The 22,850-nt window shown below is 48.6% G+C and overlaps 1 protein-coding gene across 1 annotated transcript; it reads left to right on the top strand.

Moving 5' to 3' along the window:
• The first annotated feature begins 3,688 nt into the window (after positions 1-3,688).
• GPR55 (G protein-coupled receptor 55) lies at positions 3,689-22,443 on the top strand. Its single transcript, XM_074398865.1, has 2 exons — positions 3,689-3,825; positions 18,641-22,443. The coding sequence occupies exon 2, from the start codon at positions 18,777-18,779 to the stop codon at positions 19,725-19,727; it is 951 nt and encodes a 316-aa protein (XP_074254966.1). The 5' UTR covers positions 3,689-3,825; positions 18,641-18,776; the 3' UTR covers positions 19,728-22,443.
• The last annotated feature ends 407 nt before the right edge of the window (positions 22,444-22,850 follow it).

The raw sequence follows: 22,850 nt of genomic DNA on the forward strand, positions 1-22,850 counted from the left end.
TAGCCCTGTTACCATGCCAACTCCTAAAACACCGTTTTCTGAGACAGCCACTGTCGTCTGTCTTCACCACCACTGCCTGGTCCCTAGGAGATTATCCACAGACATTTTTTGATTGAATGGATGTGTAACTCCGATTTGCGGCTAGGGAAATGGGCTCAGAGAGGTTAGGCAACCAGCCGAAGGTGACAGAGCTGCTTTGCGGGGGAGTGGAAGGCAGAGACCTGCTGAGGGTGTCTTCAAAGTCCGGCTGCCTCGGATGCCCTGGACCCTTCTTTCAGACACCCTGACGCCCTCCTCCGGCCCTCATTCCTTTTGCTGCTGCTGGTGCCCTCATCCCAACCCAACCCCTTCCGCCCCAGTGGGTCTGTCACATGCTGCTCCTATGCCAAGCCTGTGCTCCCTGGGACCCCAGGGCAGCCCCTGCCCCTGGTTCCTGCCTAGCCAGCTTCCAGACTCAGCTCCTGCCATTCCCCTCTTACCCTGATGCAGAGGGTGCCTGGGCTGTCGCCAATACCATGCCCCTCCTGCCAGCCTGCACCTGGGGTGCCCTCCTCAAGCCTCCTCCTCCCTCCCCGTGCCCCTTGGGGCTCACCTCCTGTCCCTGCTCCTGTTCTCTGACCAGCCCTCCAGGGCAGTCTTAGGGACAGTTTCTGCACAGTCCTGGCCCAGCTGGTCACCCTGCAACGTCCCTGGTGGGTGGGTTTCCCCACTGGAAGGAAGGAATGCCCCAGGAAGGCAGGGCCGGGCCTCTGGTTGCTGAAGGAGTGAATTTCAGCAGCGTCAGGGGAGGATGTGGTGAGTGCCCAGCTATCATGGACCCGCTCTTTGGTTAACATAGATTCACTTGTTCCTTGCCCTAGAAGAAGCTCCGGAGGAAGCTCCTGGAAGAAGCTTTCTGAAGAAGCTCCTGAAGCTCTGAAGCTGCCCCACATCCGAAGTTGGAGGTGTGTGCCCCCAAACCCCCCTCGACTCGGGGCTCCCGGTCTAGAAGGCAGGCGGGGAGCCGCTCAGGCTCCCAAAGTCTCCAGTTTATTCTAGAGGGTGAGATAGAAGGCAGGACTAAGGTGAGAGGTTTCAGGAGGCTTAAGGGAAATTATCTGAGAAAGTCCTTCCTATGTATGACTTCCCAGAGCTGTGGCAAGGGGAGGGGAAAGCCGGATGGACAGGCCTGAGCCGCAGGGTGGGGCCTGGGGGGAGTCCCTGCCTAGCCTCCCTCTTAGGAGCTCAAACCTTTGAGTCTCTCTGAACATGTACCTTGGCAAGGGATCCCCCATCACGCCTTTGGCGGGGGTGGTTAGCAAAGCTCTTCAGGAGAGGGAGGTGGACGATGCCTTGGACTGCTGAGCAGCTCACGTTGTGCCCTGGCTTTTGTGTCAAAAGAGAGAGAAGAGCTCATAGGTGCACAGGTGGGCACAGAAACTCTGAAAGCAACTTAACAGCAGTGCCCTGAGGGGTAGGTGAGAGCTGGATTTGGGAGTGGGACAGATATGTTCCCATATGTTTTTACGTATGTATTTGAATCAAGCGCATGCTTTCAAAAGTTTAAACAATGAGCAACAGCAATAATGTGGAAATATTCATTTCTTAAAAAAAGGTAGCCAGGGCCGGGCGTGGTGGCTCACGCCTGTAATGCCCTCACTTTGGGAGGCCGAGGCAGGTTCACGAGGTCATGAGTTTGAGACCAGCCTGACCAACAGGTGAAACGGTTCTGTAGAAATGGTGAAACCCTATCTCTACTAAAAATCCAAAAATAATTAGCCGGGCCTGGTGGCTTGTGCCTGTAGTCCCAGCTACTCTGGAGGCTGAGGCAGGAGAATTGCTTGAACCTGGGAGGCGGAGGTTGCAGTGAGCTGAGATGGTGCCACTGCACTCCAGTCTGGGTGACACAGTGAGACTCTGTTTCAAAAAACGGTAGCCAGAAAGGGAAGTAAATGAGGCTTTCTTTGAGGAAGGGCTGAGCAGAGACACTGCTCCCTGCAGGCCACTCAGTGTGGACCCTTCCTGGGCCCTCACGTTGCAGGCTCTGGGTATCAAGGTGGGTGCCAGACACTGGTGTGTTCCCTCTCTGCTGCTGTCCAGACAGGCTCCTGGCCTCCTCCTGCACCCAGGGTGCCTGGCCTGGCTGCTCTGCCTTGCCCAGTAGCCAGTCTTTGGCTTAGATTGGACTGAGGCCCTCCAGGGGGGTCCTTGCTTGGGGCAGGACTGCTCAGCACCCTGTCTTGCCACCCAGGCCAGATTGGGGTTCCGTGGCCTAGAGCAGGGAGTGGACTTGGCATGACCCATCGCACAAGCCCAGGTGAGAGTTTAAAAGGCTGTCACAGTTCCGTCAATCGCTTCACCAGACAGCGGGAATACCTGGCTCTGGGGGCCAGGTGGTTCCTCTGCAGTCACTTACAGGCTGTTAGTTACAGAGGGGACGCATGTGCTGGATGAATCATCCAGAGAACCCAGGAGTAGTTTCTATTCCTGTAGACACCTGAAAGTCCCAGCATGCATGGCTTTGAAAAATTGCTTGTGGTTGGTCAGACTCAGTGGCTCACGCCTGTAATCCCAGCACTTCGGGAGGCTGAAGCAGGTGGATCACCTGAGTTCAGGAGTTCGAGACCAGACTAGCCAGCCTGGCCAACATGGTCAAACCTCGTCTCTACTAAAAATAAAAATTTAAAAAAAAAAAAAATAGCTGGGCATGGTGGCAGCTACTCCGGAGGCTGAGGCATGGGAATTGCTTGAACCTGGGAGGCGGAGGTTGCAGTGAGCCAAGCTTGCACCACTGCACTCCAGCCTGGGCAACAAGAGTGAATCTCTGGCTCCAAAAAAACCACACACACACAAAAAGAAAAATTGCTTGTGCTCTGGTCCTCCGACAGGGCCTCCCAGCAGCTCCAGGCACGGGAGCTGCCTCTGCCAGGGGAGGTTTCGGCCCAGACTTTCCTGACGGGCTGGAATCTATGAGGGCTCTCAGCTAAGAGCCACCCAGGCCCACGGCGAGTCTCAGCCCTCCCAGCCCTGACAGTGGGCGATGACACGGAAATCTCTGCTTGCAGCACTCTCGGAGGCCACAGGCCTGAGACTGCCCCAAATCTCTGTGCAGGCCTGGGACAGAGAAGCCGAGGCTGAGGGAGCTTCGGGGCTCCACTGACCATTCTTGCAGAAACACATGTGGAGGCTGAGGTCTCCTCTGAGGCTGGGCATGCAAGTCCTAAACTGGAAGGCGTGCAGTACCACCCTCCTTTCCTTTCTGTGGGCAGCAGTTTCAGATCCTAAACCCCCGCAGTGCTGGAAGCCACCACGGCCTTTGTCGGGTGCTGAGAACTGCTGCTTCTGCGTGGTGGCCCTGTTAGAGCGTCTGAGGTGCAGGAGAGGCTGCCTTCTCTTCCAGAGGCTGCCCAGGCTTTGACACATGCAGTGTGATTTTTGGCTTTTTGGTTTTTTGGTTTGTGGCAGCTGGGGAAGCAGGGCGTGCAGATCTTCCAAGAGAGCACAAGAGTGTAGACCCCCCTCGTAGAAACTGCTCCCCATCTCCACACCCTAGTTCCACTCAGCACCTCTGCAGACCCCAGAGCCAGAGCCCCTGGGCCAGACAGGGTGACACTAAAGCCGCTCAAAGAGCATCTGGTCCCTCCCCTTCATTTCACTCACAAGGAAGTCAAGACCCAGAGAGGGGAAGTGACTCCCCAGAGCAGGCTGGCAGCCAGGCCTGGAGGAGAAATGACATCTCTCAGCCTTCTCAGCTGCACTGGACCACGTACAGGTAACAGCCTCTGGGCCGTTTAGAGAAACTGAGGCACAGCACCTCTAACCTGACCTTGCTCTTGTGGACTGCAGGTAATTCTCCTAAGATCAGCGGGGCTTGTGTGGGCAGGAGCTCTGTGCACACCTGCCCCGGCTCAGCGAGTGGTCCCAGGTGGCAGGGCAGAGGCAGGCTCGGGGTAGCCTCCGTGACAGCAGCGGCGGCAGGCAGACCTGGTTTGTCCCTGATTACGAGTGACATTTTTCTACGAACCCTCAACTTCCTCCTGATCTGAGTCAGGGTTGCAGCATCATGTCGGGTGGGGAAACCTCCCCGTAGGTAGGCTGGGAACCTTTCCCAGGGCTGGGAGCTCGCGTGCCACCGCCCTCCACCGAGCCCGTCGCCCATTCTCCGAATCCTGTTGGGAAACCACCAGGTGCCCGAGATGACACACTCTCAGGGATCATCCTGCAGCTCTGAGCAAGTGCTTGTTGGGGACCAGAAAGACCTAGGAGCCCAGGCTCACCCACTCACCAGCTGTGTCATTTCTCTAGCCTCCGTTTCCCTCTCTGGGGAATGAGGCAATACATGGTTTCTTCCTCACGGGGCGCTCGAGGGCAGCAAATGAGGGGGAGCGCCCTTGTCACTATCATACATTAGAGCTGCATTGTTCTCAAACCCCAGCCAAGTGTCTCTTGGAGAGGCTGGGAGGGAAGACACAGCAGCGCTTAGAACCCTGAAAATTCTAGATTCTTCCCTGCAAGGGAGAACCCAAGGTCAGGACATGTCTGGCTGGCCTGGCCTCACCTGGGCTTCGTGCTACCCGAGGTGCTGGGGATGAGGGGACCGGGCCGGGCAAAGCGCCGTCCGTAGCTCCGTGGAAGTCAGGGTTTGCCTTCGGTTCTGAGCGGCTGTCCCAGTTCCAGAGGGAGTACCGGTCACTATGGAGCTGCAGCAGACCAGGCCACACGTTCAGCCATTTCTTCACTCGCTGTCTCATGCAATAACCTTCCCAAGCGCAAACTGTATGTGAGGCTCAAGGATGAAGGTGAAGGGGATGAGGTCCTGGTCCTGGGCTGCTGCAGGACAGCAGGGACACGCTCCCCTTGGGGGACACAGAGGACTCTTCAAGACACTCACTTGGAACTGCACTGGGAAGACCACATTGGATGATGCAGGTGTAGCTGGGAAATGGGCATTCGAAGGAAGGGGTGGGATTTTTAGCAGTGGAGGGGTGTGTCCAAGGGGACAGAGGAGCATTAACTTGCAAAGACGTGAGGAGGGGGCTTGGCAGCTGCTGGTGGGGGCCAGTGTGAGGGAGGAGGAGAGACTGAGAACATGAGTTCCAGCTGGTCCCTCACAGCCTGGTTCGACCTTGGGTAGAATCTTTAGAGTCTCTGTGCCTCACTGTCCTTATCTGTGAAATGGGCATAATTAAGGCAACCTCCCAGAAGTGTCCTGAGTTCCCGCCACACAGCACTGAGCACATAGCTGGCCACCTCTCATGTTCCCAAGCCAGCCCCTCCACTCTCCCAGCCCCACTCCAACCCCACACGAGCCCTAGCGACATGCAGGCATTGGGAGATTGTGGCTATGTCCCCTGTCCCCTCTGTGTCCTGTTCCTTCTTGCCCTCGTGGCGCCCAGAAGCCCAGCTCAGGCACAGGCGGATGACTTTATTCACACTCTATTGTTCGTGGTGGATATGCTGTGTATTCTAACTGTGGAATTTTGGGAGAACTCCAGGAATCCATCCCTGTGGCTGTGCCAATGCTGCTTTTGTAAGCTCTGGCCCTACCATCTCTGAGGTGGCTTGCACGGCAATGCTCTGTGCAGACGACAGCCCCACAGCTGCAGGAAGGACCACCTTCTCAGCCACAAACCTCTGTTGGGTTGTGATCTCCCTGTTGCTTCTGTTCTCTGGAAAATCCAGGCCGCCGAGGGAAGGAAGGTAGATCTGGTGTGGAGCTACATAGGTGGGTTTCAAGGTCTCAGCTGTGCAGGCACAACCTCAGGGCTGCCACAGGTGGGATGCTGGGTCCTCAAAGGTGTGAGCAGATGAGGGTACCACGGGGCACTGGCAGCTGCGGCAATCCCAGCTGCAGAATGTGTAGAGTCAGCAGTTAAGAGCCAGCACGGGCCGGGCGCTCGGGCTCACTCCTGTAATCCCAGCAGTTTGGGAGGCAGAGGCAGGAGAATTGCTTGACCCCAGAAGTTTGAGACCAGCCTGGCCAACATAGTGAGACCTCGTCACTACAAAACATAAAAAATTAGACCAGGCATGGTGGCTCACACCTGTAATCTCAGCACTTTGGGAGGCCAAGGTGGGTGAATCACCTGAGGTAGGGAGTTCAAGACCACCCTGACCAATATGGAGAAACTCTGTCTCTACTTAAAATACAAAATTAGCCAGACGTAGTGGCACACGCCTGTAATCCCAGCTACTCTCGAGGCTGAGGCAGGAGAATTGCTTCTTGAACCCGGGAGGCGGAGGTTGTGGTGAGCCGAGATCATGCCATTGCCTTCCAGCCTGGGCAACAAGAGTGAAACTCCATTTCAACATAAATAAATAAATAAAATTTTAAAATAAAAAATGAGTTGGATGTGGTGGTGCATGCCTGTGGTCCCAGCTACTCGAAGGGCTGAGTGGGAGGATTGCTTGAACCTGGGAAGTTGAGGCTGCAGTGAGACTTGATTGTGCCACTGCACTCCAGCCTGGGTGACAAAGCAAGACCCTAGCTACAAAAAAAGAAAAAAAAAAAAAGAACCAGCACAGTGAGGCCAGGACTCTGGGCTTAGGGCTGAACAGGGCCTTAGGGATGGAAGAACTGAGACGGAGCCCCACAAGCAGAGGGAGCAGGAGGAGAAGCAAGGCCTCTGCGCGCCACCCAGTCCCTTCACACGTGAGGTGCTTTCTCTCCTTTCCACCAAAGCCTGGAAAACAGCATTATATTGAAGGAAGATTCTACTTCAGGGTTAAAAACAACCAAAAACACCCATCAGTAAGACACAGCGGTGTGTGAATTCCCTCTACAGCATTCTGGATAAGCGCATCTCCTTGCCTTTGCTTGCATACCTCTGGTGACAGAGAGCTCACCACATGACGAGTCTGCTTTGCTTTGTCAGCTCTCGGACACTCTGGCTGCTTTCTGCGGCACCTGGAACCCGTTCCTCTTCTGACCCCATAAAGTCCTAGGGTGAAACACGTCACGAGCGCTGGGGGAAGGAGGCCCTTGTGTCTTTCCTTCAAGGACTTAGGAATGTCTCTAGGCCTTTCTGCGTGCTCTTCCACGCTGTGGTTGCCTAGCCCCTCGGAGTTCAGCCCCGCAGACAGACAGCCTCGGGTCCCAGGGTGATCAGAGCTGTGCACTGGCCACGGCCGTTCCCTCTCCACTTCCAGGATCACTGAGTGTAGCCTTGGTTCACCTTATATCTCTCTTTCCTGTTTAAAAGAACACTTAGGAATTCCCACTTTCATTTAAGAGGTGACTGCATTTGTGTTTTGTGTATAAATGTTGTTTCTTTAAGCAATGTACATCTGATTTTGTCTCTTGACTCACATGTTAAGAGGCTACGTAAGAGAATGCATAGAAATGTCTATTAAGTATTATTAATATCACGGCACTGCAGCTAAGAGGTCAGGACCAACAAACAGCTATTTTCTTTGCGGTCTGAGAATGAGGAGTGTAATATCGCCCTTGCTGTTGGGGACTTGCCTGGGCTCGGGAATGGGATCAATTTTGTAAAAGACCTTCTGGTCTTCTAAAGAGAGCATAGTGCCTTGATTTACGACGGTCTTCTTCCTGATCTGCTAGTCCACCTTGTTAATTGGGTTGCGCAGAACTCTAATATTCTCTATTTGGTCATGGATGTTCTATAAGAGGGGCACTAAAAGCTCCAGCTACACTGTATTTCTGTTTCTCCTTGTTTCTGTTGCATTTCTGACGTGGTCACATCATGTACTTGTTTGCTATGATAATTGGAACAGAAATAGAATGTTTTATGTTTTCATTCTTTATTGCAACTTTTACTCCTGTGGAGTCCCCATGTTACTTTCTCAATGCTTTTTACTAAAAAAAAAAAAAAAAAAAAAAAAAAAAAAAAAATTACTTTGTTCTATTCCCTTCCTTTCTAGCACAAAATGTGCCTGATAAACCAAAGCTTATGCTGTCATTTTACTCTGTGTCTTTTCCTTTTCTTGATGCTTTTCATTGACAAAAGATGATCGAATTTTTTAAAATTGCTGGTTGGTTTTAATAGATTAACATAGGGAGTATTAACCATTGTTTATAATATTTGCATAAACCTCTGTGGGGTCACTCCTCCGCTTTCTATGTTGAGATATCACGGTTTTTTGATTTTTGGTTTCTACTGCGAATTCTCTCTTCCTTTTGTCCCGTTAAAATAGAGAAAGTAATTTAACCTAAGTATTCAATTTGGAAAATATTTACATTTTAACTTCTTGTTTCTATTGATAGCTTGCCAAGCTTTGGGGAAATTATGTTTGAAATCTCTTTTCTCCCCTTCACCCACTCTTCATTGTGAAGCTGGCATTTTGTCTCTTTTGTATTGTCCTTTACTGCTTATGTAACACACGTTTTTATGATGTGATGGCTGACCTGTGAGCAGAGGAAACTTGTTTATTTTTCAATTATTTTTAAAATCATGAATCGGGTTCTTGTTGCTGCTCTCTCATCATTTGGGTGGGACTTGCTGTCCCACTTGACATCTCCACATCTCTCTCTCACCTCATGCTTTGCTCCCAAGTCCCATCTTGAAATGCTCATCTCTGGCCCTGCAAGGTCACACCTCATCAGCTGAGCTTCAGTGAATTCAGTGCGTGCCTTTAAATTTTGTGTTAACCTTCTACCTGCCGTGCCTCAAAAACAAACCCAGACCACAAGCTGTTTCTATGATGTAAAAGGAAAAAATTGAAAGGTATCCTTACTGGTCTCCTTTTCCCCCGCCAAGCATTATATATATAGGTATGTATATGTATATATATATATAATCTCAAGTTTTCATATGATCATTAATTAATTAGAAAAACACACCAAAAAAAAAAAAAAGAGAGAGATACAAAGATAAAAGACTTTTAAATCAGCCACCATCCAACTGCTAGAATGCAACCACTGGTTGGCATGTAGAAATCTTTTTTTAGGGGTTTCTTTTCCCCCTCTCTGCGTGAGCTTTAAAAATTTTAATCGCAATTGAAATCATTCTGAATGTCTAATTCTGTAGTTTGTGGGTTTGTTACTTAACATAGTCAGCATAAACATAACAGTCAGACAGAAAAATTTTCTATTGAGTAAGTTTACCATAGTGAAATTAACCTCTTGTTGGCATGTAAATGTGTGTATGTATTTTTTACTATTAGAAAAAATGTGATGTGGTAATACATTGAGGCAAAGAAGACGAAGAAGAAATGCCAAGGTGGACATATTTTTGTATGCAACTTTTCTTCTTCTTTTTTTTTTTTTTTTTTTTTTTTTGAGACGGAGTTTCGCTCTTCTTGCCCAGGCTGGAGTGCAATGGTGCGATCTCGGCTCACCGCAACCTCCGCCTCCTGGGTTCAGGCAATTCTCCTGCCTCAGCCTCCTGAGTAGCTGGGATTACAGGCATGTGCCACCATGCCCAGCTAATTTTTTTGTATTTTTAGTAGAGACGGGGTTTCACCTTGTTGATCAGGATGGTCTCGATCTCTTGACCTCGTGATCCACCCGCCTCGGCCTCCCAAAGTGCTGGGATTACAGGCTTGAGCCACCGCGCCCGGCCCACAACTTTTCTTCTTTCGTGTGATTTACTTAAGGCGAATTCTCAGAATCACTGGATGGAAGGCCTATGGTTTTCATGGCTTGTAATAGAAGTTATCAAATCCCTAAAGTTGTGTGCTAATTTGTACGCTTACCAGCATATTGGTGACTGATTTCACAGAACCCTTGACAAATTCTGTGTTAAATTTGATAAGCAAAGATGTTATCTCTTTATAAATCCTCTTCTGGGAACTGCCTATGTCACTGCTCGTTGTTCTGTTGTTGGTCTTGATATTATTCATTTTTATATACTCTTCATAGAGAAAGAACATCATTTGTCCAACACTGGTTGTGTTTTGTTTCTTCAAGTATATTATTTGATGTTAAGATTTTTTAGCAGGAAGAATTGTTTTTAAATTTCTGTGCCACCAGACCAGTCCAGTTTATTTTCTGTTTTTTTGCTTTTCAGTTTTACTACGTTGACAAAGAGCTTTTCCCTTTAGAGATTTTTTTATAAGTTATTTATTAAATTTTTGTTGAGTTTTTCTATGGTTTGATTGTTTTGAGATTTAATTCCTTAATGAATTTGGAATTTATTTTGAGATGCTGTGTAGGATGAGACTCTAAGTTGGTTTTTACTCCCAAATTGTTAACTGACAGTCTCAACATAACTTCTTAACTAAGCTTTCCTTTTGTATTATTGATTTCTTGGAAATGGCTCATTTATTCTTGTTCATGTTAAATGTGTTAGGGCATTGTCTGAGATTTCTGGATGTTAGTAAATGTCTGAGTTCAATAAGAAAGTTCTTATTATTTTACCATTAAATACAAAGTGGCCATTTGTGTGAGTGAGCAATTTACTCTTTGTAAAAAGTACTTTCCTATTCCATTAGTTAGATAACTCTGAAAACCCGTTGATGCAATTGGATGACTTTTTAGTTTTGCTTTAATGATGTGACACACAATATGAATTGATTTCCTAACACTGAAACTATCTTAAATTTCTATAGTAAATCTGATTTGTCATGATGATTTATAATGATAATGTACCGAATTCTACCTGGTAATATTTTAATTAAGATGTTTACATATGTATTCATGATTGTATTTGAGCAACTTTGTCTCTTTTGTGCTGAGTTTTGATATTTGGATAAGTTAGTTTAATAGAAATTCATTAATATTATGTTCTGAAGTACTTTATAGGGGCCGGGGATTATCTGTTGCTTGAAAATTTGAAATAAGCTAGAGCCTATTTTAAGAGTAATATTTGATAATATTCTGAGTTTCTTTTATGGTTATTAGTCTAGTCAATACTTTTATTTCTTCTTGTGTCAAACGTTGTATAGATTGTGGTAAATTAGGTTTTTGCCCCCAAATCAACAACTACATTAAGGTTTTTAAACAGATCGGTACACAAGTAATGCAGTTTCTTTCTATTTTTCCCCTCTCTCTAACTAAGCTTAATGTCTTCTTTCTTATTTCTAGTTATGACTATCTGAGTCTTCTTGATCATAGTTGTTAGAAACAGATGTATTGCTTTGTTTATTGTTTCTTCTCTGAAGGAATCACCTATTAAATTTGTTGATTCTGATATTTTCTCTTTTCTAATTCCTTTATTTCTGCTTTTATCTTTATACTTTTTCCCTCGTTTTCCCTGACTTTATTTTTTTCCTAAATGCTCAAGTTAAGTGCCTAATTCATTTATTTCGTTCCCTTAAAGAAAATTAAAGCAGTTAGGGCAACGTATTTATCTCTGAGAATAGATTTTGGCTGTATCCTGTCAACTTATTATTTTTTTAAACAACCAATCCAAAAAGTTGTTGCTATTCTTGATTACATCTTGTGTATTTGGTTTTGTAGTTCTCACTTGATTTTTAAATAGTCATTGTTATTATTATTATTTTGAGACAGGGTTTATATAAGGAGGGTGTCACTTTGTTGCCCAGGCTAGAGTGCAGTGGCATGAACACAGCCCACTGCAGCCTCGACTTCCTGGGTTCAAGCCATCCTCCTGCCTTAACGCCTGCCTCTGGGTAGCTGGGACTATAGGCACAAGCCACCACACCCAGCTAATTTAAAAAAGAAAATATATATATATATTTTTTAGAGATGGAGGTTTCACTATGTTATGAGGTTGATCTTGAACTCCTGGGCTCAAGCGATCCTACCTCCTTTGCCTCCCAAAGTGCTGAGATTATAGGCATGAGCCACTGCACCTGGCCAGGCTATATTTTTTTTTCTAGGTTTGTGTGTGTGTGGTCAGAGTGTAGCCAACATCATTTCTGCATTGTTTTTAAGGGATGGTTTTGTTCTTGTAAGGTAGATAATTCAATTTTGGCCAAGTATTTCTTGACTGCTTGAGAAAAAAAAACGGATTACCTATTTGCTTAAAACCAAACCCAAGAGCCATTCATTAAACTATATTAATCATATTATTTATATAATTCTGTGTCCTCATTTATATTTTGCCTATTTGTTTTGTTCTAATCTACAGTTATAAAAGTCTGACACTGTAATTTGTTTTTGCCAATGGCTCCTTGAATTCTTAGATTTTTACATGATGTAATTTTGTACAACACCGTTCGGTATATAAGATTACTGTATTTGCCTTCACCATTGAGTTTTTATTTTATTCTATAAAAATAAGCTTAGTCATCCTGATGAGCAATTTTGTTCTGCAATTCTACAATGCTAGTTATAAATATTGCCTCTCTTTCTTTTGTTTATATTTGTCTGTTCTATCATCACAGGACTTTTTATTTTTTTGAGACAGAGTTTTGCTCTTGTTGCCCAGGCTGGAGTGCAATGGCATGATCTCAGCTCACTGCAGCCTCTGCATCCTGGGTTCAAGCAATTCTCCTGCCTCAGCCTTGCAAGTAGCTGGGATTACAGGCATGCACCACCATGCCTGGCTAATTTTTTTTGTCTTTTCTTTTCTTTTTTTTTTTTTTTTTTTTGGTATTTTTGGTAGAGATGGGATTTCTCCATGTCGACCAGGGTGGTCCTGAACTCCCAACCTCAGGTGATCCACCTGCCTTAGCCTCCCAAAGTGCTGGGATTACAAGCATGAGCTACTGCACCCAGACTGTCACAGGACTTTTATGTTGAACATTTTTGTGTCATTTAAGTGCACCTTTTATAAGAGCAAACACTTTTATTTTTTAATTGAACTGAGAATGTTAGTAAAATTTGAATTTTTCACACTTATTGTTGTAATTTCTATGCTATTTATTTTCCTATTATATTAACTCCTTTGCTATATAGTTGGTTTTGTTTCTTTTCATCTTCTTTAGTAATTTTGAAGGTAGGCATCATATTTTTAATAGTGGTTACTTTAAGGTTTTCAAAAATCTGACACATATTTCTGTAATTATTGAAGTAAAAAAATAGAACAGAAGTATTAGCAATAGAGCCATTTGCTTCACCCCAGGCACTTACTATCACTCTCCATTGTCCCCAGCCCCTACAACATAAGAACGTTCTTCCTGCTTTGTTAATTTATCCACAGTATTACAACTTGTCTCTTTCTAGGGACTCAGATCATCCCCCCTTTTTTTTTTTCCTAGAGATAGGGTCTCACTCTGTCACCCAGGCTGGAGTGCAGTGGCATGATCATGGCCTCAAACATGCAGCCTCAAACTCCTGGGCTTCAGTGATTCTCCCACACAGCCACCCAAATAGTTGGGGACCACAGACAAGAGACATCACACCCTACTAATTAATTTTTTTTTTTTGATAGAGATGGGGTTTCACTATGTTGCCCAGGTTGGTCTGAAACTCCTGGGCTCAGGTGATCCTCCCACACAACCTTCCAAATAGCTGGTGACCACAGGCATGAGCCAACACACCCTACTCATTTAAAAAATATGTATTTTTTTGTAGAGATGGGGTTTCACTATGTTCCCCAGGCTGATCTCAAACTCCTGGGTTCAAGTGATCCTTCAACCTTGGCCTCCTAAAGTGCTGTGATTACAGGTGTGAGCCAGATAATCTCTTCTGTGTTTTTCTTCTTTTAATTTTAAATCTGTAACTATATTCATCATCTTACATCTCTTTCCATCGAGCTTTCAATTCAATTCTCAGTCCCGAGTTTTCTACCTTGATGTTTTCATCCTTACACTCTTCTTAGTCATTATCTTGGAGCCCTAAAGTTTTGAGGTGACTATTTTTCTAGAGGCCCCATCCACCCGAGAGTTGCTTTCTGCCCTCTTTACGCAGGAACTCCTGGTTGGATACGAAATTCCTGCACCCAAATTTTTTCCCTCAAACCTCTTCTGGTGTAATTATTTTTTCAGAGGTTTCCAAGGAACTTGGTTTGTTTATTCATGGATGTTTGTGAGGCTCTATCTTAGTGACATTTAAACATGGCAGCAGGACATTCAGAGGTGTCAGCAGGGCATCTGAGAGTGGCCCTCTCCATAGCTTTTGTATAAAACATGGCACTTCACCTCCTGTTTTGTTCTCATTTACGCCACAGTTCCATTCAGCTGCACCTCTCAGCCACCATGCTGCTGCTGACTCACATGGTTTTGGGTCCTTTTGCTGCATTCACAGATGCTGTTTGCTTGACCCATGACCTTTGCTTACTCAGTGCTATTTCCTACTGGAGAGGCTGGGATGAGGCCCCATTCAAGTCCTCTAGGAGGTGAAGGCGCCCACCATCCCTGCTGGGGACGGTAGAAAGTCAGCACTCCGCAGATGGTGCTGCTGGGATGGAGACTCGGAACATCCCCACTGCTGCCTGTGACATCAACCAGATCCCGACATCAGTGGCAGCATTGGGATGGCCCCTTGGCAGCTCTTCAGGGGTGTTGCTGAGACCTCCCTGGAATTCCAGAGAACCACCGCTGGGAGCTCCGACCACAGTCAGCGCAGCTCTGCTGCTTCAGGTCCATGGTGACGTTGATGCTGACGCCACTCTCCTTGGGCTGCTCCTAGCCAGTGCCTGAGTCGGACAGAGACGCTAGCCTGGGGTGATTTCTGATGATGTGGGGCTCCTCCAAAAGGCAGCTTTGCTCAGAAATGCCCCATGGCTTGGCCAAGACAGGCTGAGATCCGCGCTGCTGTCTGGAGTCCTTCCCACCTTGGCCTTCCTTCTCCATCTCCTTCCACAGCATCAGACTCGAAGGTGTTCTGAAGGCTCACCCCACCGCCTCCTGCTCCTCTCCCTGCTGTCCTTCACAGGCACTTCCCCTGTTCAGCTGTTGGATTATTTAACACTGCCTTAGCATCTGCTTCTCAGGGGACCTGAAGGGACTCAGTCTCCCACCCAGCCAACTACAGTGCTATTGATTGACTGGGGTAGACCCCCAGGTTTGCCAGAACAGGAGCTGCCGAGGGAATGGCCCCATGCCCCAGGTCAATGGTGCTAGTTGCTGTTGCCACCCCCGTTCCCCTCCCTTCCCCGTGAGTAGGCTGCCTTTATATTAGCAAACTTCTTTGAGAAGGGTGACTACTGTTTCATCTCTTGCTGCAGTTTGGAGTACATTGATGCCTTTTTATCTTACTACAGTGAAGCTCCTGATTTTTTGAAAAAGACTCAAAAAGATGGTTTCCTTGGACTTCCAGGGGGAATTCAGATTAATTTTTCAGATTCTCTACTCACTCTGCCATTAGCTGGCAGTCTTTTTTCAACCTCATTTCTTGCCAGACCATAGAGTGCCTTCTGTGGCTTCAAAGACTACCCTCCGAGAAGCTTCTATTTGAAGTCTGTCTGTAATTCAAATGTGACCTTAAGAATAATCCTACTGGGGAATACTGTTGGCCAGATGGTGTCTATTTTCCATGCATATACCTACCACCGTCGGAGTAGACTCATCCCAGCACCCTCGGTTGTGTGCTTTCTGCCAGACGATTTTTCTCCTGTTGTTATTCATTCATTCCCCCAATTCAGCCACACATTGCATCTGGGTTTGGGTTGGACTTTGAGCCTCACTGATTTTTTTCTTGGCCACTTTGAACCACCAGCAATATGGTGGACTCATCCGTGGAGTTTGCCGGTAACAGTCGACAGTAAGGGACTCTCAGTGTTGAGCTTTCGTCATTGGTGGCTGCTTTTTCTTAATCAGTGAGTGTGACCCAGAGAGAGACATGCCCTCAGTTCCTTTTTCAAAATGTTACTGGATCTCTTTAAACAGAAACTTGTATTTGCTCTTATCTTTGTGGTTTTTGGTTTTCTGCTGTTTCTGGTCTTAAAGGAAACTTCCCCAAGCTGGTTCCATCTTCCTCTTTGGTGTTGCAACATTTTACGTTTAGACCAAAGCGGGGCTTTGGCCTGCCTTCCTCATCATTTTTGAAATTTACCTTGTGAGTTCCAAGCTATTCTAGTAATTTTTTGAGCTGGGCCTGCGGCCATTTCAGCATGTTTAGTGAGGAGGAGCCACAGCCAGCTTGCAGATCCTGAGGAGGAGCAGTTTCTCCCGCACAAACTGTCCCACAAACCACAGGACACCAAGGCTTTGAATATGAGGAAGTACATTTTCCTAGATCTCTAATGACATAAATCCATGAGAAAAGTTAACACCTTGGAAAGCACAGAATCTTTGGAAAGCCACCAAATCAAGTAATGTACGTTAAATGTTTAGTGCATAGTGCTCAATGGATGATATATCTATGTACCTATAAATTTCCATATGTAGGCGGGTGGATCACCTGAGGTCAGGGGTTTGAGACCAGCCTGACCAATATAGTGAAACCCCGTCTCTACTAAAAATACAAAAATTAGCCAGGTGTGGTGGCGGATGCCTGTAGTTCCAGCTACTTGGGAGGTTGAGACAGGAGAATTGCTTGAACCCGGGAGGCAGAGGTTACAGTGAGCCAAAATCATGCCATTGCACTCCAGCGTGGGTGACAAAGTGAGACTCCGTCTCAAAAATAAATTATCTATCTGTCTGTCTGTTTTCGTTTTCATTAGGGATCAGAGGGCTTGGGAATGGTATTCCATGTAAGATCTTAAAAAATACCCCAATTTTTTCCTCTCACAGACTCCCAGTAGTGATGAGAAACAATAGCAGAATGAGAATTCTGTTAGCAATAGCTGCACAGCAAAGAAATAAGTCACAGGAATGCTTATTGTGGAATTCACTGTTTCCTGGTAAAACACTCGAAACCTAAATGTTTATCAATAGGCTGCTGGCCAAATGAGTTTTGGTATACCTACACCACGGGAGGCAAACAAGACATTCACATATGCTGATGTAGACCAATGCCCAAGAAACATTGTTGAGTGAAAAAGCCAGAGATAGGAGCTGCAGGCATATTATTTCCAAATTTTAAAGAAGTCATACATGTATACGTATGCATGCATGTATTTGCATATAAGCGTATATTGAGAAAATGTCTGGGAGGATTATGCAAGAAGCTGTAAGCCATGGCTGCCTCTGGAAAGGACAGTTGAGGCCTTAGGGTACAATGGAGGCCGACTTCCTTATGTATGTTCTTTTGTTCTCTTTGAATATCTTATTGAGTGCATGGAATACTTTCAAAATTAATAACAGGAGCTGTGAAAAACAATGAATAATGGAAGCTTTTATTAGTAACAGAAGTTGCAGGACCAGGTGCAGTGGCTCCTGCCTGTAATCCCAGCACTTTGGGAGAGAGGCCGAAGTGGGCAGATTACCTGAGGTCAGGAGTTCGAGACCAGCCTGGCTAACATGGTGAAACCTCATCTCTACTAAAAATACAAAAAATTCGCCAGATGTGGTGGCGTATGCCTGTAATCCCAGCTACACAGGAGGCTGAGGCAGGAGAATCACTTGAACTCAGGAGGCAGAGGTTGCAGTGAGCTGAGATCGCCCCATTGCACTCCAGCCTGGGCGACAAAGGGAGACTCCATTTCAAAATAATAATAATAATAAAAAATAATAGCTGCAGTGGTCACTAGCACAGGATGCTCTGGTGGGAGTCCATGCTGATGTCTCCTCCCTGCTGCATCGACATCTTGGGATCTCCGCCCCTGTTAGGCGAGAAGTCATGGAAGGTGAGCGCAGCACAGGGAGGCAGGTCTCACGGCAGGACCTGGCTGTACTTGCTCACCCAGCTGCTTCCTGCCAAAGCAGTTAAGGAAGATGCCAGGCCAACGCCGTGGTCCTGTGCACTAGTGAATGTGGCACGTTCCGTGTCTAAGACCAGTCAAAGTCGAGTACACCAGCAGTGTGGCCTCGCTTGTGGGGAGAGGGAAGAGTGGGTGAGAAAGGAGGGAGTGAGGAGGGGGGCAGAGGTGGGGGGTGGGGAGAGGGTAGAAGCTGGGTCATATTTGAATCCTCTTTCTAGCAGCCTCTGTTCTGGAGGCCTGGGTTGAACACTTGGTTCTGTCTTGCTCCAGAACTCCATACCTTGATACAGAACACCATAATGGCACTCACCCCCTCATCCCAAATCGCCCAGGCTCAGACCACACCCGTGTGCGACCATAGCTACAGCCTTGGTCCACTTGTCTCTGAGGCCGCTTCTCATTTTCTGCCTGACTAAAGGCCCGGTGGAGACCTCAGGCCCGTGCTTCATTCCCTCTGGGAATCCCCTTTCTCCCACGTCTCCATTGTCTGTCTGGTTTTCTCTTTGGAGTACACGAGGCTGCAGCCGCTGTAGACCTCATATCCTGGCAACTATGAATCCCTAACGAGACTCCGACCCTCTGCCTGCAAACCCAAGCAAAAGTTGTGTGGCTTATCATGGCCTCTTGGAGAGTCAAATGTCTGCCCCTGAACCAATGAGTTAACCAACTACTGTGTCCGGGGTAATGCGATGCTCTGGTGTCAATCACTCCTCATTGCAGGTCAACTCTGTCCAACCATCAGGAAGGTGGGTGGGGGAAGACAGAAGGAACAAGAGGAACTGAACCCTGGAAACAGCATTTGAATCCCTGATCCAGCTGCTCCTGAAGTCAGCCCTACACTAGTTTTCATGTTTTCCATTCTGTGACATTCTCTCTTTGCCAAAGCCTGTTGGGTTGGGATATATGTTGTTACTTCTTTCAACGAAAGGAGTTCTGATTTAAAAGACAGCTGTCCATGCACAGCAGGGCTCCATATTTGTAAAAGAAAAATGTGAGTATGGTAGAAAGAGAGTGAGAAAGGGAGTCTGGACTGATATGCACGAAAAGTAACAGTGGTTGCGTCTGGCCAGCAGCACTCAAGGGCATTTTTCTTTTCTGTGTTCTAGTTGTGATTCAATGGGCATGAATTGCTGTGTGATGCCAGGAGGTGTTTGTTATTCTTGACCAAGTCATTTGAATCTATCACTTCAAGAGAGTGAAAGGAGTCCCATCTGATCTATTGCTGGTGTCGTAGGAAGAAACATGAGCCAGCCAAACACCAGCGGGGACTGCTCCTTCGAGGGCGTGAACGAGCTGATGAAAACCCTGCAGTTGACAGTCCACATCCCCACCTTCCTCCTGGGCCTGCTTCTCAACCTGGTGGCCATCTTCGGCTTCAGCTCCTTCCTGAAGAAGAGGTGGCCCGATTACGCTGCCACCTCCATCTACATGATCAACCTGGCAGTCTTTGACCTCCTGCTGGTGCTCTCCCTCCCGTTCAAGATGGTCCTGTCCCATGTGCGGCCCCCCTTCCCGTCCCTGTGCACCCTGGTGGAGTGCCTCTATTTCATCAGCATGTACGGAAGCGTCTTTACCATCTGCTTCATCAGCATGGACCGGTTCTTGGCCATTCGGTACCCACTCCTGGCCAACCACCTCCGGTCCCCCGGGAAGACCTTTGGGATCTGCTGTACCATCTGGGTCCTGGTGTGGACTGGGAGCATCCCTGTCTATAGTTTCCATGGGACAGTGGAGAATTACATGTGCTTCCACAACATGTCTGACAGTACCTGGAGTGCGAAGGTGGTCTTCCCGCTGGAGGTGTTTGGCTTCCTCCTTCCCATGGGTATCATGGGCTTCTGCTCCTCCAGGAGCATCCACATCCTGCTGGGCCGCCGCGACCACACCCAGGACTGGGTGCAGCAGAGAGCCTGCATCTACACCATTGCAGTCAGCCTGGCTGTCTTTGTGGTCTCCTTCCTCCCAGTTCACCTGGGGTTCTTCCTGCAGTTCCTGGTGAGGAACGGCTTTATCGTGGACTGCAGAGCCAGGCAGAGGATCAGCTTCTTCTTGCAACTGTCCATGTGTTTCTCCAACATCAACTGCTGCCTGGATGTTTTCTGCTACTACTTTGTCATCGAGGAATTCCGCATGAACATCAAAGCCCACCGGCCTTCCAGGGTCCTGCAGGACACTATGATCTCCCGGGGCTAAGGGAAGGACACCCTACTCAGGGAAGGAAGCCCTGACTCTGAATTCTGGTAATGGATATCGTGTTCCAGGGTTTCAGTGTGGTGGGATGATCCAGGCCATCTTCACTGATATGCTTCTCTTTGATGCCCATTGAGTGCCAGCTTTGCTCATTATACCCCAAAGACCTTTTTCCAGTGCCCAGACAGCTCCACATGTACCACCCAGTGTTCAGGGATCTCTGAAGAACCCCCAAACCAGGTGAATTATTGATTTCTGAGTCCAAAAACTATAGACCAGAAGAATTAAGAAAGAGAATGGACCATGTGAACAAGGTCTTTCCAACTCTCCTCATTTTTCTCTTAGACTTGGAGGTTCTGAAAAGAAAGAGAAAGACAGGAGGTAGAGGGGGGAACTAAGAGAGTCAGTTATGGGGGAGAGTGTCCTGGGCAGAGGTAGGGTGGTAGGGATGAATGAAGCTCCTTTTTAGTTTGGGTGTCCCGGGACGGAGCAGGCTTACGTTTTCCAGTCCCTTCTGGAGCTGTGTTGCCAAAAGCCTCACTGAGATGGCAGCAAGTGGGGGTGGTGTTTGGGGCTGGGCAAGCATGTGTGGATCACCCAAGTTTCCAGTGGGCCTCAGAAAGGTGAAGGAAGCCAGCCGGACCTTTCTGTGCCCATGAGAAGGCTGCAGAATGACTGAGAGTGGTGTGAATGACATCCAAGAGCCGTGACGGGACAGGACACTCCTGGGGAAGGAAGCAGACAGCCCCTCCCCCATCACCATCAGGGTGGCCACGGCATAGAGTGTTGGTGCTGGCCCAGGGTGAGGAGAGGCAGTGGGAGACCCCTGACTCGCTTTCTGTCTTAAACAGGTTGGGAAGTTGCTCATGACACTAGTTTCCTTGAAAACAATGGCAAAGAATCAGGCCTGCCTTGGTTCCACCATATGAGGGTGGAGGAGGTCTTGTTCACCTGCATCCTGGCTGGGCAGCTGGCACCCGTGGCACTGCCTGTGGAGCTGTCCCTCCCTGGCAGCTGGGAGGGAGAAGATAAGGCAGCCAGGCACAAGTGGGGTGGGGGGCTGGGAGGCTTGAGAAAGAAGGCAAGGTGGGGAGTCCCTGCAGTTCCCAGGAAACTGTAAACAACTGAGTCACGCCTGGATGGCTTCTCTAAGGACCTGGAGGAGGAGTGCACAGTGACAGCGGAAGACTTCTGATGACTCAGCTGCCCTGGAGAATGAAATGATGAGAAGGATCAGTTGTGGGGCGGTTTGCACGGCAGAGTGAGTGGGATGACGAGTAACTGATGAGACTTCATGTGAGCAAGGTCTTTAGAAGGAAAAGCAACTGCGGTCTACTGTAGGATCTGGACCCATGTGGGGAGGTGGGAAGGGCTCGGGAGGGGTGGCGGCAGGACAGGGAGGAGAGAGGGATTTGGATAAACCTGGACTGGCAGAGGAGGAGGAAAAGGAAGAGGAGGAGGAGGGAAGCTGGGCGATGGCCCTAGGCTTGAAGCCTGCAGGGAGTGCAGGATGCGTGGGGAGCCTGGCTGAGCTGCTTCCCGCCTGAGAGCCTTTCCCGGCCGGTCTAGGAGCCATGGAGCGGCAGGAGCCGCCTTCTCAGGAGCAGCCCCCGCTGCTGTGTGCTCAGGTGGCGCTCTGTGCACCTCCTCCTAGGTGGATGGAGGGAAGGGTGAGGAGGAAAGCATCAATGAAGGGGTGGAAGTGGATGTGGAGGAGTGACCAGACCGACCAGAGGGACCCGGATCAGAGGCTCAGGCCCCTGGGCTGGGTCTGTAGGAACCGCAGCCGCAGAGTCAGGCTCTGCAGACCCAGAGGTAAGACTGCCTGGCTGCCCCAAGCCCCAGATACTCCTCTCCTTGCCTGCAGGCTGCCTTGTCCCTGGGCTACCCTAGACAGAGACACACCCATGATACTCTGAGGAATCCAGACTTTCGCATGCAACAGGGCATTTGTCTGGTTTGGATCAGAGTCCTTGGGGGACGGATTTAGGGACCACCCTCCTCCCACTTCTTTCTTTGCACGAGGAGCTGGGACGCTGCCTGTTGGAGCTGAGTGGTGCCCTTCGTATGCACTTGGGTCTAGCCATGTGCTTAAGGTCAGAGTGGCTTCCTAAGAGAGAGGGGTGGGTGGACCTGACCACCCGTCATCCACAGCGATGTCCAAACGTGAAATCTTATCTCTGTGCAGCATGACTGTGTCCAGGTGACAGAAAGGCTCTAGACCGCTGAGAGGAACTGATCATGTAGGGTGGGTCAGCGAGGGGAGCCAGGACCCATGAGCTGTGTGACCATAAGGGGTAGGTCCTTGGAGGGCATCAGCAGTCTCAGTGTGATGTGACAACTATGGACCTGTGGGTAGGCCCTGGTGACCCTGACCCATCCCGAAACGTGGTGGGAAGAAGGGTCTCTTCTCCTTGGGGACCCAAACTGTCCCAAGTATCTGTGGCAGCGGGTGCAGATCTATGCTGCAGACCACTACGGCTGCTCGGCAGGAGGGCCGAGAGTCTGGACCCAGGCAGCAGCAGCTCAGTCCACCCCATGACTGGCAGCAGAGCCCAGTGGCACAGGAGGGACGGAGGGTTTGCACTGGAAAAAAAAAAATGACTTGATTAACCTGATTCGCCAAATAAATAGATTCATGTGATGCTGTGTGACCTTGTCTTGGACTAAGCTTACCGGCCCCAGAGAAGAGCAGGCCTCAGATGGCCCCTGCCAGGTCACCCAGCAATCTTGGTCTCCTCAGCAGCCACCTGGCCACCAAGTGTGGGGCTGCAGGGAGTGGCCCTCGCTGCTCAGGAGCACAGCTGGGCCTGTCTGGGTGACCAGGAGCGAGACCCTTGGGGTCTAGTTCCCACTCCCCTGCATCCACGTGGGTCCTTGGTTCTCCGTGGCAGCAGCCAGGCTGCACAGACCCCACATACCCACCCTGCCCCCGCTACCTTGTCCCACGGCCACCGTGACACGGCAGTGGCTTCCACAGGCCCTGGCTCCTGTGCATACATGAGGGTGAGGGGCCCAGCACAAGAGGTCTGCTGACCACTGAGGGGCTGAAGACACAGGGCCAGTCTCTAGAGGTGGGCCGTCCTCCACGGGTGGCCCTTCCCTCCCTTCTCTGACCTCCGGTAG

This window comes from Saimiri boliviensis, chromosome 5 (assembly GCF_048565385.1).
Source record: "Saimiri boliviensis isolate mSaiBol1 chromosome 5, mSaiBol1.pri, whole genome shotgun sequence".
NCBI classification, from domain to species: domain Eukaryota; kingdom Metazoa; phylum Chordata; class Mammalia; order Primates; family Cebidae; genus Saimiri; species Saimiri boliviensis.